General features: G+C 38.5%; 1 protein-coding gene across 1 annotated transcript in view; it reads right to left on the bottom strand.

The window, feature by feature from the left end:
* WDR49 (WD repeat domain 49) overlaps window positions 1-18331 on the bottom strand; it is a 199406-nt gene that overhangs the window by 120848 nt on the left and 60227 nt on the right. Inside the window, exons 5-6 of the mRNA XM_006890389.1 lie at window positions 5524-5691; window positions 3557-3705 (exon numbers count right to left, since the gene is read on the bottom strand). Coding sequence (XP_006890451.1) covers window positions 3557-3705; window positions 5524-5691 — 317 coding nt within the window. The remainder of the gene's footprint in view (window positions 1-3556; window positions 3706-5523; window positions 5692-18331) is intronic.

Genomic DNA, 18331 nt, shown 5'->3' with positions numbered 1-18331 from the left:
CTTTGTTCACAATAGCAAAGAGATGGAAACAAGGCACGTGCCCATCAACAAAGGAATGGATAGAGAAGCTGTGGAACAAGGAACTCATGCAATATTATTCAAAAGGGGTGACCCTGGAGGACATTATGATGAGTGAAATGCCCCAGTCTAAAAAGGGCTTACGTTGCATAGTGCCACTGTTGTAAAACGAGACTGATATTGGGGCTCGGGGGAGAATGAGAAAGATGGGATAAATAATGTATACTGAGGGAGAAAACTGTTTAAAAGGGATATATGATTAGGTATTATTATCATAACAGGAGTCCAAAACAAAGGCTGCATGAACTTGGTGGGGAGTGATTGTATAACTATGAAAGAATTTTTCTTTTACTTTTCAAAGAGAAGAATAAACTGGGGAGGAGGGGTGGGCAGGGAGAAAAGTGCGACAACGAATTAATGGAAATCCAAAGTCTCTGTAAATTTTCATTAAAATTAATAATAATAATAAAACAATAACAACCAAAAAAAAGGGGGAGAGAAAGAAGGAAGACAGACAGATGATACGTGCAATTATCAACATAAACGTCTGGTGTATTTTTCCTTATCAGATTTGGATCTATAATACAGAAGTCACGTTTTGGTAAATTCACAGTCTCGTGCAAATAAGGATTATGTTAGAAATACTGATCTGTGCTGATCTGATTCTGGTGGCAAATTAAGACGAGTAACTCACCGGAAGAGAGTGGGAAGCAATAGAGAAACCAATTCCAATTCAATGGTTGGAATGTTAGCTCCCAGCAGAGAGATTTCTCCAGCTTTGAGCATCTTTTTTACTCCCTGTGGTGATTCTGCTTCCAAATGACTGACTCCTTGGTTCCTTGCAGCTCCTTGCCAGCAGTGACTGTCATTTTAGGAGAAATAATGTAGGAGGCCAAAGTAAACTGCACTTGGACCTTTATTTCGTACAATATCAAATCCTATAGGCATGAATTTATTGTTGATTCATACCTGAAAAAGTGCTTTCTGATAGTTTTGGGAGACAATTATTTAGATCTAAATTGCTTTGGTCTTCAAATCCTCCAGCTTACTAAAACCCAATGACCAAAATATGGTTCAATCAAAGGTTGTTTTAAAACCTGATGTTGTCTTTCAGTTTTCTGATTCTCTAACTAAGCCCCAGACCTATAAATTATCTAACAGAATTTTCTGGCAATAAAGCAAAGGTTTAACCTCCTAACAGAGAGGCCCGTTGTTTGTTACAAAGACATAAAGGCTGAGATTATCATGTGTTTATCAGAGAGCAATGGATTTAGACTAACATAAAAGACAACATGACAAGCCTTCTTACAATGTAAGGACTTAGAACTCAAAGCAAAAAATAGACTAATAAAACATGTCTTTTAGAAGAGGCCAATAGTCTTAACTTTGATGATAGTTGTATACAATCAAGTCTAACTTGGAGGACATTTTCCCACATGTTTTTAAAATTATGAAACCTTTCAGGATAACTCTTATAATAAACATATAACATTGGTGCTGTATGTATGCTTTATAAAGACTCTTTCATTGTTATGAAACCCCTCCCCCCAAGTCCACTGTACTATGCAGCCTTCACTCTGGACTTCTATAATGACAATCATACCCATTCATATATCCCTTTTAAACAGTTCTTTTCCTTGTCTGTTTCAAGGCAATATACATCATTCCTCTCCTCCTTTTCTGTCTTCCCTCAACCCTGATGTAAGTTCCTTTTTACAACAGTGGCCCTATGCCGTCCTTTTGTGACTGAGATAATTAAAAGAACTTTTTTATAACTATCATCGTTTCTCCAAGTTCATAGAGTTTCCAGAGACACGTGGTTTAGGAAGTGGATGTCATTCCATATGCAGTAGGTGAAAGAAATGTCCGAGGAAAGAAATACCCACCCAGATCTGTATGAAAAGTTAAAAAAGACAGAGATCTGGTTAATTGTTGTTGCCATATTCCCTCAGAATCCTCTCATAGCTGACCCTCCAGTGGGTTTTCAAAGTCAAGCAGTAAACACACAGGAGTTTATTGGTCACCTTTCTCCCATGAAGCAGCTGGTGGAATTGAACCACATGCATTTGGGTTGGCAGTACAGCTCCTTGCCATTAAGCCATGAGAGCATTTACTGACTTTGGAGGAGATTGACTTGAAGGCAAAGAGAAGGGCAGGTTGCAAAGCCATAAAAGCATGATTTTTTTTAGTCAATAAAGCCAGAGCACTAAATGAACAATGGAGAAAAGAAGAAAGCTTGATGGGATTGGTAAAGAGCATTTTAGAGTTGGTATGTGTAGAAATCAGTCATATTGATGAATTCTGCTAATAAGTTAGCAATTCTGTTAGCAGAAGAGAAAATTAATTGAAGTTAAGCCATTCTGAAAGATGAAAGGGCTTGCAAGAACCTTCACAGTAATTTGGACAAAACAAATTTTTTTTTCCATTAAGACAATAGCACCTTAGATGAAGAGGCTGAAATTCATAAACACATTGAGGTGGTAAAAACAAACAGGAATGGGCAGTTAACTGATGAAGTTTAAGAAAAAGGGAAGTTTTCATGATGAGGTGTTTGTTGTGGTGTACTTTCCAGTCAAAAGCAACTTAGAGCTGACCAACTTACAGCAGGTTTTCAGAGACAGTGAATCACATGAGAGATTAGTCATCATTTTCCCATGAAATGGCTGGTGGATAAGAACTCCATGCCTTTGGGTTGGCCGTACAGAACTTACCAATATGCCACCAGAGAGGACAGATAATACTGTAAAAGAATCAGGTTTATGAGTACAGTGAGGCCAAGGAATTTAGTGAGGAATCATGTAAAATGTTATTTAATAATCATATCATCAGCCTTCACAATGGTCCATAAAATCATCTCCTTCTAGAATACCAAAGTATACATTTTACAGAGAATAAAGACGAGATTCCTAGAAGATGTTTTAAAAAGTGTATAAATAAACATAAGTATTTAATAAGGATTTAAGTTGGTCTGTCAGGTTCCATGTCCTTTTTACTATATCAGTATGATGAAATAGAAATGGGCTGGTGCTTATTTCAATGTTTTTCATTTAAATATGCTTACCATTTTTTAAAATATTATTCAGATTAACTTTGATTTCTAATATGAAGTGAATCTCATCAACATGGTAGCAAAAATAGCCAACTAGTTGTGCCTATTCAATATCTTACCAAATCAATATTTCCTCATTCCCAACTCAATGTATTTCCAACTGTAAGAGTGAAAACTTTAGAAACAAGATAGCGCATATTAAAACACAATAATAACAAATTTATTTAAAAATGAATAAAAAACACAGTAATAAATTTAAGAATATATGGCTTAAAAATTTTTAATGTAATATACTGCCTATTTATTCAAAAGTATTGTTAAGAGTTCCTCCATCAATGGCTTTCCCAAATATATATTTCCAGAGAATATTTTAAATATAAGCAACAACAACCATTTTAAACATATGCCTCTCAGGGAAATTCAAGACCCAAGGTAGGTCTGAGTAGGAACTAAAGGAAAAACAAGGGGGAAAGGCGCAGTGTTACTTACTTTATCTTTGGAGAAGCTGAAGAGTTGTTTTCTTTTAGCAAAGAACTGGACAGCTATGACACTGGCAGAATGACCCCAAAGAACTGCAGCTGGCTTGGAGACGACATAGGGATTCCAGAGGCAAACTTGATTGTTAATGCCAGCAGTTGCTAATGAGATTTAGGGGGGGGAAAGAAAAGAAACAAAACCTAGTAACATAAATAATCACCTGATTTTATTTAAAAAAAAATAGTTCATCGTCTATCTGGAGATTGATTAATGTCTTCTCGTTAATGAAGCCAGTCTTGGAAAAAATAGTCTTTTGTCATTGTCCAGCTGGCCCTGGCTAATAGGAATGAGTTTGCGAAAGGAAATAATTGAAATGGAGAGCAGAAACGATGAGATGAAAGTAAACTAGGAATATTCAACAACTAACCAGCAAGCTAACTAGGTAGGGACAGATCCACCTGCCTAATTCTTTGTTCCACCTCTCTAACCAGCAGATCCTAGGAGTATGAGCAGTTTTAGTTAAAGTTATCCCAAGAGGGCAAACAAACTAAAATAAGACTTATATTTCTCAACCTTAAAATATCATGGAACAAATATTTTTCACTTCTATATGAACAATTAGGAATTCACAGTAAGCAAGTTGGAAGCAGAAGTGGCATCCACTTCCTAAATAATGTGCCTCTGGACACTCTATGAACTTTGATAAATGTTGACAGCTGTAGAGGGGCTCCAGGCCTTTTGTTCATAGGGTCACTGTGAGTCATGCTCCACTCGAAGGCAGTCAACAACAACAATAGGGAAGTATTAAAAAAAAACCCACACAACACTTCTGACCAGCTTTAGTACTGAGATATTTTAAAATAGAAATGGTTATAGTCTTTGAGTGATTTTTTTTGTTCCTTATTTTATCTTATTAATTTTAGTGAACATTTTCAGAAATTTTGGAGTTCAGGGTTCAGCATCACAGCAACCACGAGTTACCTCAGTACAGCAAATGGACAGACCAGGGATACACCATTTAGAAGAATGTTTGACCAAAAATAGGAGGCTGAATCGCATCATCTCACACCCATTGGTGAGTCAGCATTCCACCCTACTCCTCACCAGAACCAGCAAACAAGCCTCTGTAGAACCCAGCTGTTGCAGACGACTTCCAAGCTGGACTCCAGCACAACTATCTGTAATGTAACTTAAAACTAGAGCCAGGGAAAATGATTTTTTAATACTCTGAAAAGTGATTGAAAACATTCTATGTGCTGTAGTTCTCTGGTGCTTAAAGAGAGCTCTGATGGCTTAGTTGTAAAGATGTGCACTGCCAACTCAAAGCCAGGTGGTTCGAATCCACCAGTTGCTCTGCAGGAGAAAAACGAGCAATCTCCTTCCACGTGATTAACTGCCTTTAAAGCTCACTGTAGAATCTGCTATGGATAGGCTCTCACTTGATAGTACACAATCACTATTGCTTAAAGGAGTTTGGTGGCTTAGAGCATAGAGTCGCTCTGTCAGCCCAAAGTCAGTTTTAATTCACTGGCTGTTCCTCGGAAGAAAGACAATTTCTTCCTTGTGTGATTTACAACCTCTGAAAACATGTTGGAATGTTAGTGGAGTCAGTTCAGACTCAACATCAATGACTTGAGTTGTCTACTGTTGTTTTGTTTTTGGGGGGGTGGGTTGTTCAATAAAAATTATATATGAGTTTGAGTTGAGCATCTGGTCATGTTAGGAGAGGGAACAGCTGGCAGATGCAGCACAAACTGTCTTTTCTCTCTCACTTTATACCCTCCTCATGCTAATAAGAAAGGCTCACTAAGCCATTTCAGGCCTTGCTCATATTTTTACCCCCAAGTAGTTCATGCACCCTACATTCTCATCCATCATTATCAGAGATTCTCAGGCAATTAAAAGAGAGCTGTTCAAGTTACTCTCTGGCAATAAAGCAACAAGGTGGACCAGGAGTTATCACGACTTCTTTTACATACCAATTAAATTGAGCCGGGAGTGGTAATCAAAGGCATGAATGCCCTGGGCAATGTTGAAGGATGTCATTTGAAGATGTTTTTTTGATTTCTCTCTCCAAGCGAGCACCACAGAGTTTGAATTGCTGGTTGTACTGGAAATGATAGCGTCTAAGGATGCATTGTAAAAAACTGATAAAAAAAAAAATTAAAAAGAGGAATGCACATGTTAACTTTATTTCTTACAAGATTCTAGGAAAATAACGCTGTTTCAAAAAGGAAAGTTAAAAATCACACTTGGATTGCATTGGCATAACCCAACACCCAGGAAATGCTTCAATAACTCCATCTTCCATTAAAAAACGCACAGTGAGAAGTTACGGCTAATTTTGCATTAGAATTTTTTCTTCCACCCTAGAATTATGTCTTAGGTTTTTCTATGGGAACACATGGCAGGGAACACTATTAATCATAATGGTCACATGGGTTTCAGAGATGGTAAGATAAGTAATTGGTCCAATTCCTGGGTTCTTCCTCTTGGGTCTGATGCAGGCAAACAAGCCTTCTGGCCATCTGTTGTCTGCCCTCCCCTGTGCTCCAACAGTCCAGCTCTTGTCCAAACCATGGCTTATTAAAATGTTGACTGGTCTAGAATGTGTGAGAAGACAGAACTCTGCTTCCTGCCAAGAGCCACAAAATGCTAAGGTTGAAATGATTGATCTTGTTTTCCCCAATGCCCAGTGCCAACAGTAATATAGCAAATTCTCTCTTCCCAAATTAGGACAACAGTCCTGGGCCTTTTGTCAGGATGGCCTTTCCATTGCCAAATCTACACGTTCCAACAGGTAACTTGCCAGCGGTTCTCTTTCCACCAACTATTCTGGCCTTCATGCTTAGGTGAAACTTCTCTGTCGTAGATTCTTTTTCCTCAGATAATGATTTACGCCCAAACTGGAAAGATTTATTTGACCTTCTCCTCATACACAGAGGGATGCTACAGCTTTGTACAGTGAAAGCAAAGTTGCTCTATCAGAATAGCTCTTGGTTGCTTTACCCGAATAGCTCCCACACGCAGCTTTGACCTGTTCATTATGTTAAGTCAAGTATGGCACTCGTGGGAAACAATGTTCAATGTAAGTTTAGCATCTCTGCGTTTCTTATGAAGCTGAGCTCTGCCTGCGCTTTGTTCCAGAAGATCTTTTCAAAGATGTTTGCATATCAAACAGCCTTGGAACAGAGAGATAATGTCTCCCTTTGGAGCAAAGGGCAAGCATGCTTCCTGGCCAGAATAATAAAGAGAATATTTTTATCTGGGATAAATAACAAATGTTTTCTGCCCATTATAAATACTCAGGCTCTATAGTTCAAAGTTCATCTCCTAAGACACAATTCTTTCTTCATTCCTTCTTCCTTCCTTCCTTCCTTCCTTCCCTCCTTCCTTCCTTTCTTTCTCTCTTTCTCGCTCTCTCGCTGTGTCTCTCTCTTCTTTCTTCTCTTTCTTCCCTCTCCTCTTCCCTATTCTCACCTCCCCTCCTCTCTTCTCTGTCTCACGCTCTGTGTCTCTGTCTCTCTGTATGTCTTCCTCTGTCTCTATCTGTCTCTGTGTGTGTGTGTGTGTCCTTATCACCAACCTGCACAATGCACAACCTCTGGAGGACTTGGGGGCAAGGGGAATTGATAGAAATATGCTGATGCTCTTGCAGTTTGTTGTGATGTCATGAAGTCCTCTTGCGTTGATTTGACAGAAGAGTCTCATGTCCTCTGTCCCTCTGAGTCAAGATCACAGTGTTTGTACATTGAAGTGACAAGTTATAAAAAAGGAGAAATTAGTTTGATGAAAATAATCTTTTAATACAGAGTGAAAAGTCAGTATGTACTTTTGCTACTTTTCTAGCAGAATTTCATTTTTTGAAAAATCATTAAGAAATACTGAGGCAAGCAATGGTTCCATGCACACCTTTTCCTCTGGTCCACTAGATTGCTTCTAAAAGCAACTAGGACTTATTATTAAAGAGATGTTGGTATTTCGTGAATAGTTTGATTTAACACACTTCATATTTCACTGTGAACTGTAAAGCATACGATAACACATTCACCCCTAAATTTACAAGATTTAAACTACTAATGTACATTTTATATATTGTTAGGGAGTTCAGTGACCTACTGGGTAAGGAGTTGTGCTGCCAACACAAAGGCAGATGGTTTGAACTCACTAGCTTCTTATTGGTTAAGTTGTGAAGACTCTGGCTTTCTTTATATCGAAATATAATTCATACTGAAGACTAGAGTCATTGATCTTCATCAAGATTTATCTGAAGTCCTCTTTGCTTTCAGTAAGCGAGTAATAACATGTGTTTATCACAGATTTTTAATACGTCTTCCTTCAGTTCTGAGGCTGTTTTGTGGTGTTTTTTTTTAACATATGTAATCATTTCCTGAGTTATTTGCTCAGCATGCAGACTGAATAGGTGTGGTGAAAGGATATAAACCTGCGGCATATCTAAAATTTAAACCACTCAATACCCTCCTGTTCTCTTCCAGTAATTGCTTCTTTGTGAACAAGTTCTGCTTTAATACCACTAAGTGTCCTGGAATTCATATTCTTTGTAATCTTACCCATAATCTGTTTGGATTCACTTAGTCAAATGCATTTGCATAATCAATACAACACAACTCAACAAATTTCTAGCGTTCTGAGATTTCAGTCAACTTTATTGTCTCTTAAAACATCGCATTCCATTTTTCAAAAGTTCATTAGGCCTCTGCTATATAACCTATTTTCCAATAAAGATAATAAAGAATAGACACAAATGTTGGATCTTAATCATATGATCTCAGCATAAAAGAAAACAGATTAATATCAAACAACTAAAGAAAAAAATATACAAAATGAAGTGATAAACTGAATGGCAAAGTATGATAATAGTTCAGAGAATAAGAAAACGTATGTGGGCTTCTATAAGAACAGAATTTAGATAAATTAGACAGAGCATAATCTAGCCGGCAGAACAGTACGTAAGGAGTTATGCTGACAACCCAAAGACCGGCAGTTTAAAGCCACAAGCTGCTCTTACGCAGAAAGATGGGCAATTTCCTCTCATGTTTTCTGAAAGCTTGCTCGATGGTCAGCTATGAGTGGGTTCAGACTTAACAGCAATTAGGTTTAGGAGAGAAAACGTTAGGAGTCAGTAAATGACAGTAGTAACAAAAGAACGATGGGAAACAAGTTAAACGTCAGAATTTAAACCTGACAGAGGGCTGGCATGCTTCTCTGTTTCACAAATGAAGAAACAGAGACTCATGCAAGTTTGGTGAGTTGATCAAGTTGAGTGACTGATGGTTTTCAAATTCACTACAGAAACATAAGCATCATGACTCTGAATTCAGTCTATGTCAATGTTATAAAACATGTGATATTCGAAATATTAGGTTTTTGCCAAAGAGCTTTGTTACGTGTGGGGGTTATGGATACATTCAGCATTTTAAATAGTACTAAGAGCTTCAAATCAGTTCCTAAAAATCAGTGGGTTGAGCAATGTGCAAAAAGAAGTGACCCAGGTAAGATGGGGGTGATTCACACAAGTTCCCTTGGTAAGCCAGTGTTTTCTGATCCAAAGGTCTAAAATCCTGCTGTTTTGACCAAATCCTTTCAGGAATAGAAAGAACAGAGAAAATGTTGTGCAAAGAAGAAAGGCTTTTATTAACTCTAAGGGGCAGTGGTGACGTAGTTATTTACCGTGTGTTGTGCTGCTGAATAAAATGAAAGGTCAGTGGTTCAAATCCACCAGGAGAATGATAAGGAGTCTCCTTCCATAAAGACGGAAACCCGGACAGAGGGATGTGATAAGTGCTAAACAAGTGGATGGCAGTGAGTTCGCGTTTTGTTGTTGTTGTTGTTGTTGTCATGACAAATCCTGGAAGGAGCACCTAGAGGGCTAACCACCACTTGAGACTCTACCACAACAACTATTCAAACACATTCCTAAATTTTTCATTTGAACCAAAATGCACTTTAAGCAAACTTGGACGGACTTTTGTTCTCTTCATTGACTAGGGAGGATAGAAGGAGAATCGATGCCTTTGAGCTGTGGTTCTAGAGAAGAGTATTGAGAATACCATGGACTGCTAAGAAAATGGGCAGGTTCATCCTGGAGAGGGTTGAATCAGTCTGCTCCTTGGAGGCAAGGATTCTGGGGCTTTGCCTGACATACTTTGGACATGTTGTAAGGAGAGACAGGTCTTTGGAGAGGGGCATCATGCTGGGTAGAGTAGAGGGACAGCGCAGGAGGGGAGGACCCTCTATGAGGTGGATTGATTCAGTGACTGGGGTAAATCGGGATGGGTATATCAGAGGCAATGCGATTGGCACAGGACAGAGCAAGGTTTAGGGATGTTGTACATAGGGTCACTATGAGTTGCAAGCGCTATGCGTTTCAAGTGACTCAACTCGATGGCACTTAACAACAATGACAAAAGCCAAAGGGGATCACACAATTATTTCCCAGTTTCCCACCTTTGCTCTCCCCCAAGCTCCAACAGTGATTATCATCATTAGAACATGAGCCGCCTTCCTCTAGGTACTTTATATTTGTTGTTGTTACGAGTCATTGACTTACTTGAGACTCATAGTAACCTTATGCATAATAGCCCTGAAACCTGTCCTAGCCAGAGCCAATCTTGTCATCTCTAAAGCACCTATCCCACTATTCCAGTTACTGTGTTAATCCATCCCATCCAGGGTCTTCCTCTCCTGTGCTGTCTCTCCACTTCTCCAAGGACCAGTCCCTCCTGGGGCATTCCCAAAGCATGTGAGACAGAGCTACAAAATCCTTGCTACTGAGGAGTAACTTAGTTTCACCCTGCCCAGGACAAACCTGTTTATTCTCTTGGCATTCCATACTCTTCTCCAGTACCATAACTCAAAAAGCATCAATTGTTCTTCTGTCATCTTTAGTCACTGTCCAGTTTTCTGATGTGTAGCAAATAATTGTGAATATCATGGCCTGAACAAGTGCACCTTCATCTCCAAAGTGACATCATTGCTGTTTAGCACTCCGGAGAAGTCCCTGACAGCAGATTTTCCCAGTGCAATTAGTCTGTTGATGTCCTGACTGCAGGTGCCAAGAGTATGGTTATGAAACCAAGCAAGCGGACATTGTTAACAATCTCAATTTCTTCTCCATCTATTATGGTGCTTCTAATTGGCCCCCTGGTGAGAATCTCTGTATTACTGTTGTTAAGTTTCACCCAAAATTCCTCTTGTGCTCTCCTTTTTCCTAATTCCTCACATTCCTATGGCTACTTATCAATGGAAACTTTATTTCTATCCTCTTGAGAGTTTTCCTCTAATTTGATGTCTTTCCTTTAATTTAAAAAAGAAATGTTAAAAAAGAATAGGGTTATTGTGTACCCCATACATTTCTACTCTTCACTTCTCTACCCCGTCCCTCAGTTACCCTGCTTTTGTCACACTAGTGATATTATGCAGCATTTGTTCTTTTGTGACTGCTTTCTTTCACACGAATGAAACAATGTATAGGAATAATTGAATAAAAGTGGACAACTGTATATATAAGAGAAACAAGGTGATAAGTAAGTGAGAACTCAGTTCCTAAATTCATCTGAGCCTCATTGTTGCATTTGTTAATTGCTTTCAAGTTGGTTTCCAACTTGAGGCCAACTTCAGGCACAGTGAACAAAATATTGACTGATCTTTGCAAGTAGATTGTCAGGTCTGTCTTTTCCCCTAGGCCATCTTAGTCTGGAAGCCCCACTGAATTTTGTTCAATATCATAGCAATACAAGCTCAAGAGACTACTGTTTGACAGAGTCAAACTCAGACTACTGATAGATGATGATGGGGGGGGTATACATCAAATGTTTTGACTGGAGATTAAGTCTCCCAAAGAGGAGGCAAGAGGAATCCGACTACTGAACCCCTGAGAAACACTCCCTGGGCCTCAAAGGGAGCAATGAATTTCAGGGATGAAGACTGAAATGTGTTGGTGTTCATTACACTGCTGCTGCTGCTGCTTCATCAAAGTACTAACAGAACAGGAAGCACCTCCCTCAGGAAGCACCCTATTGAAAATATTGTCCTTATTTAGGACAATCCTAAAGCTATTGTAACTTGGCTCTGTAAAGGAATGTCTTATAACTCTAAAGAATACAACACATTACTATAATTATATCTTCAAGTCCATAGAAACCCCATAATATAATTATTGTTGTTGTTGTTGTTAAGTGCCATCGAGTCATAGACGACTCATAGCAATCCAATGAATGAAAGACCTGAACACTTGTATAACTTTCTTCATTTCTCCATGTTCATAGAGTTTCCAGAGGCAAGATATTTCAGAAATGGATGCCACTCCTGCTTCCAAGCTTGTTTTGATTAGGGAGAGCCACCAAACACTGTCCACCGTGGGTGACCATTATCGCATTTAACACATCAGTGGCACAGTGTTTAGCATCACAGCAACCACGAGTTACCTCTGTACAGCAAATGGACAGACCAGTGCTGTACCACTTAGAAGAATGTTTGACCAAAAACAAAACCAAATGCATTTTTAAAAAGGAGGCCAGATCACATCATCTCATACTCATTAGTGAGTCAATATTCCACCCTAATCTTCACCAGAACCAGCAAACCAGCCTCTGTAGAATCCAGCTGCTGTAGACGATTTCCAAACTAGATTCCAGCCCCATACTGCATTACAGTAAAGTAAAAATAATTTGTTCCCAGAAAATTACATTGTCAAGGGTTCCCATCTTATGTCCGAATGTCATCTTTCATTTTGAAGCCATTAAGAATGATACGAGTATATTCTGCTCAGGTATTCACAGCTGCTTCCAAATTTGCTTCCAAATTTTAATCTTCGGTTTACCAAGTAGCATTTACAGGCCTACAATGTTACATTTCAGAGGCTCAACAATTGACAATTGATTTCTAAACCCAGAGATAGCTGGTTTCTGATTGAATTGTTAAATGCTAGAGCTCCTGAGAATGCCTGACTGGAAAGTGAGAGGAAAGTCGTTTCCTTAAAATAAAATTCTCAGAAAAATGAAAAAAGAGGTCTTCTTATTCTTAAATAGAGCCAAGGAAGCTAGGATGAGATTATTTTTTCAAGTATCAAGCTGACAATGGGACGGGTTGGTAAATTAAATGATTCATTTTTAAGATTCTTGGTGAGCATGAGTCAAGGTTTGGTAGAGGAAAATATTTTCTAAATAACTATTGGGTAGCATTTTGAAGGGGAAAATCAGACTATTTGATCAAATTTGACCATTAAGATTCTCTCAACTCTTGTGCTTCTTGGCATTCTGTCATAGAGCCTTTCAGGAGCCCTGCAATCAATTCTTTTTCTCCCTGAGCTGTCAAAATGACCCAATGCAGCAGCAATTAGTTCATATTGGAAAAAGTAATTTAAAAATGAAAAATGCTACCTAGAAACTAAGTAAATAATGCTATTAAGTACACTTAGAGTAAGATAGAATACGGCCACTCTATCATTCTCCAACAGCTAAAGGTGGCAGGCAGCAGGATAGAAAATTGGGCCATCTCTGACTAGGAATTCTTATGATCATTTTTCAAACCTTTTCTTTATGGGCTATGTAACTTAGAAACACAGGCTACCTTGAACTTTCTTTGATGTTGGCTTGTTTGAGGGAGTTTATTTTCAGTTGTGTGTCTTATTTTGAAGTTGGCAACCCATTCCCTGAGCCCATCACAGGACTCTGGACGCTGGGAACTGACTGTTTTAAAGAGGAGAGATAAAAGTTAAGAAAGACTGTCTCTTCCTTTTTAAAAAATAAAAATATGTCTAATACAGGGCTGCTAAGGAAATTTAGAACTATTAATACTATCAATTTTATGTTTGTTTGTTTGTTTGTTTGTTTAAATTATAGTGAATCCATGTTCATGATACAAATTAACATTTCTGTATGTTACAGCAGAGGACACAGAAAAAAGACAGACTGCTTACTGGTTCATGGCTCATTTCAGCTGTGTTAACCCCAATGACGGAACTAAAAAGAGTAGCATCACTAATGCAATGAAGCATCACCATTTTTTCTTAACTTCTAAAAGTTTATTTTAGCATCTGTAATTCCTACCACGTGAAGACCTTTAGAAAAGTCACAGAGATGTGCACTGAGATTTAATCTTTAGAAGGTCCCATGCATCAATTTTACCCTTTAGATTGTGCATTTCTGGTTGTATTTGGCAGTCTCTTTATATCTTGGACTAGTACTTCTAAGCTTGATCTCAGTTTGTCGCTTATGAATGTTATGATTCTAGGCTTTACTCTCGGGTCTCTAATCCACCTTGAGTTGATGTTTGTGTATGGTGTGAGATGTGGGTCTTGTTTCAGCTTTCTGCAGGTGGAAGTCCAGTTTTTCCAGCACCATTTGTTGAAGAGGTTGTCATTTCCCTATTTGATAACTTTGATTTCCTTGTTGGATATCAGTTGACCATAGATATCTAGGTCTATTTCTGGGAGCATCACCATTTTTTTTAAAGTAAAATTTTTCTTTTATACTCATTTACTTACAAAGTTCCTAAGTTTTTGACACTGGATCTTTCTCCTCTGCTTTATCCACACCAATCCACCCATCATAGGGTTGCACTATTTGAAGCACCATCATTTTATATCAGAGACTGATTGTTTTGTCTCGGGAATTAGCACAACACACAAGAAAAGCACTAAATCTGTCCTTCCTGACAATCTTGACACTAAAATGGCATGGAGTTGATTCTGACGCATGGCAACCCTTGTCCATTAGCCCGACAACAAATGAATGGATAGAGAAGCTGCGGTATATTCACACAAAGGAATACTATGCTGCGTTGAAAAACAAGGAACTCATGAAATATTACTCAAAATAGGAGACCCTGAAGGACGATATGCTGAGTGAAATACATCAGTCACAAAAAGACAAATGTGACATAATGTCATTGTTACAAAAGAGGAACGACATAGAGGCTGGGGGGAGAGTGAGAAAGAGGGGATAAATAATGTATACTGCATTGAAACAGATGAGGGATAGAACTGTTTAAAAGGGATATATAATGAGGTATTATTTATGATAGGAGTCCAGAACAAAGGTAGCATAAGTGGAGTGAACTTGAGGGGAGTGTTTGAATAACAATTAAAGCATATTCTTCTTTTACATTTCAAAGAGAAAAGCTAATTTGTGGGGAGAGGTGGACAGGGAGAAAAGTGTAACAATGAATGAATGGAAATCCAAAGTCTCTGTAAACTTTCATTTAAAATCAATTAAAAGTTTCCTAAGGCAAAAAAAAGCCCACATCTCCCAATTTCTTACGGCTGCTATCACAGGTGTTGCTTGTGGATCCAAGTAAAAGGTGCTACACAATTCACACTTAGCCCAGGCCCTGGGTCTGAGAAAGGGGGGGCCCAGGTCAGTTCTCTCCCTCAGACTTTGCACAGAAAGGCCTCTTAGCCATCTCCCATACAATCCTCTGTGATTCCTAGTTATTGGCCTGTGCAGCAAACTTTCTCCTAGACCCCACAGCAAGAGGCCAGGGAGGCTGAGCCCTGACTGAGCTGAATCTGGGAGGATTAGGTCAACTGTCAAGGCCGGCCTAACCCCTCGGCCATGTACAACTGACCACGGACTCCTGCAGCACCTGAACAAGGCTGGGACCAGACATCCGTCTCCAGGTGGCAGCCAGCATCCCTCCTCCGTTCCACCTCATTAGGATATATTGAGCTATAATTTAAAATGTATCTAAGAGATTTCCAATAAATTTTTCTGTACTTTTTTTTTTATATATAAAAAGGAAATTCTTGTCATCATGTTTGCAAGAATAGAGTACCAGTGACGGAGAGGAAGACCTTTCATGTGATGAACTAGCCCAGTGACTGCAGCATGGCCCTGTGTGTGGGTGGAGTCTATGAAGATGGAACAGGATACAGAGGTTTCATTCTGCTGTTTATAGAGTTCCTATGAGTTGTAGCTGACTCAACAGCACTTAACAGTAACATCACAGTCTCAGAGCAGAATTCCTGCTCCATCAGGTTTACCAGGCTGTAGTCTTTCAGCATCAGAACACCCAGACGTTTTGACCATGGCACTGCTAACTGTACCTAAATTGGTGTTTTGTTTTGTTTTGTTTTGGTTGAGTGGTTTGTTTGTTTTTTTAAAATTTTTCTGAAACAATGACTACACACAATGTGCCTCACTCGATGGACTCCACGACAATCAGATTACTACATCTGTAGACAGAAATGTCCTTGATTCCACAACAGACACCCTCCCTACCAGCAGTGAAGCAAGCAGAAGACGTGTTACATTGAGAAAGTGCCATCACAGACTTCTACAAAGAGCTAAGGAACAGTCATGAACATTTAAAGACAGCGGTCACTTGTGGGTGCTGTGAGGCTGAACACTGTGACACTGATGTGTCAAATGCGTTAATGGCTGGTTACCCAATGGGGACAGAGAGTGGGGTGGAGCTCCCCGATTAAAACAAGCTTGGAAGTAGGAGTGGCATCCACTTCCATAATAGCTTGCCTCCCGAAATGAAAGACACACAAGCATTGAGGACTCTCTTTCATAATGTCGCTATGAGTTGCCTGCGACTCAACGGCACTTAACAACAACAGCTAGTTTATTTACAAAATACAAATACAAATTTGAAAAAGTTCTTTCAATTTCCCTCACTCCCTCACCCATCAAAATGTATAACCCAGTGATTAATCCCCCCTTCCCCCCCACATCCACATCCCTCTGCTTCCAGCCTCTCCCACCCCTCCTGGATCCTTATACTCATTCTACAATAATGGTTTTATACAATATTTATCCTTGTGGGACTGAGTTAGTTCATTCAGTATAATGCTCTCCAGTCCCTCCCAAGTTAGGGAATAATTTACAAAATCATTGCTCCTGCGTGCTGCATGGTATTCCATTGTGTGAATGTACCATATTTTTTCAATCCATTAATTTGTGGTTGGACATTTGGGCTGTTTCCATGTTCTTGCGATGGTGAATAATGCTGCTATGAACACTGGTGTACAAATCTCAGTTTGTGCTTCAGTTCTCATATTCTCAGGGTATATTCCAAATACTGGAATAGCTGGGTCATATGGAATTTCTATTGTACCTTAAATTTAGTAAACGAGATAAATTGATTGATCCACCTTAGGATTTACACTTCCACACTTAGTCTCTATCAATAATGAAGTTTCCCTAAAAGAAAAAAAACCAAACAAACCCTGCCTGATGTTTGTGACCCAAATTCTCTTAAATCCCTCTGTTAATTGGCACATTAATAACATTTCTGTTGCTGCATAAAACTGTTTTGTACCTCCTCCAGGCCACAGTAAAAAAAAAAATACAATTAAAAATAAAAAAGAGGGGAAACAGCTATCAAGGAAGATTTTTTTTTTAAATCAGTGTTTCTTGGAGGCAATTTATTGCTCACTTTTTCAGTAACTACATCCTTAGTCTATGGTTTCCAAGGTTTCCAATGACATTGTCTATACGAGGAGGCAATTATTTGAGACTTAAAAAAAGAAAATCTCTGAGATTCAAGACATTTATATTTATGTCTCTCTCCACTACTGCCCAAAAGCTCTACATTTACTTTACAAGGGGTTTCAGAATGTAATTATTTTTCCATTAAAATATGACACGGAACCACTCAGATAAAAAGGAAAACATTTTCTCCTGGAAAGTTTTAAATAAGAAGTCTAAATCTTATCTTAAAGCAGTAAGCTAATAGTCTTATGTCTAAAACTCAGTTTATTCTTTGACATTTGAGTTTTGTAGACATTTTATCCCCTGCTTCAGTGAATGTAAATCATCATACTTGTACGTCTTTCTTTCCTTGCATTGAGAAGAAAATCAGCAAAACTCTTTGGAGAGTTCCTAATCCGTGTGAGTATGGTCAAGAGAGTATCAAGTTAAACAACTGTCAGTCATTTGATCCTCATAAAGTTAAGTTGTGCAGACTGACAATAATAATAATAATTACTGATTCTTCTAGTCACTTGCATGTAATATTAATGGCACTGCTTAATAATTTATATTTTGTTTGCAGACAAACCTTCAATTTCTTTTTTTTTTTTTTTAAACCTTCAATTTCTTAATCTTTGGTATTAGTGGTTGTTTTTTAAATTTGGATAGTAGTCATATTAAATGGCCTTCCTTTCAAGCATATTGTAAAAAGAGCAAGGGCCATGTGGGAAAGCCATATTGGACCTTCATCAGCTTCGCAAAGGGACTATCCCCATCCCCCCATCCACAGTATGTATAACATAAAACCATCCCATGATGTTAAATAAGTCCCCGGCGCTCCCTAACCGCTTTCTACTCATCTCAACATCAATCTTACTGCTTTGCTGCGTCCACAATACGATGTGATAGCTCACAGACCACAGAGAGAGTGTTATGCTGCGTGAACTAACTCAGTCCCACAAGGCTAAATATTGTCTAAGATCGTTATTGTAGAATGAGTATAAGGATCCAGGAGGGGTGGGAGAGGCTGGAAGCAGAGGGACGTGGATGTGCAGGGGGAACAGGGGACTAATCACTGGGTTGTACAATTTGATGGGTGGTGGAGTGAGGGAAATGGAAAGAATTTGTTTGAATGTGTATTATAATTTTGTAAATAAATTAATTAAAATTAAAAAAAAAGATATGCCCATGAATTGGTCTTAACATAAATATCCCTTTTTACATTCATATTTTGCTTATTTTAAGCAGAAAGTTGTATTTATGAAATTATTATTATGTCTTTTTTTGGCTTTTTTCCCCACTGTTAATATTTATCACCTGTTTCTTAAAGTATAATGAATTATTTAAT

The sequence above is a fragment of the Elephantulus edwardii genome, unplaced genomic scaffold (genome assembly GCF_000299155.1).
Source record: "Elephantulus edwardii isolate Elephantulus edwardi_28Jun2011 unplaced genomic scaffold, EleEdw1.0 scaffold00088, whole genome shotgun sequence".
Classification (NCBI taxonomy): Eukaryota; Metazoa; Chordata; class Mammalia; order Macroscelidea; family Macroscelididae; genus Elephantulus; species Elephantulus edwardii.
This window is presented reverse-complemented; position numbering and strand designations above follow the sequence as displayed.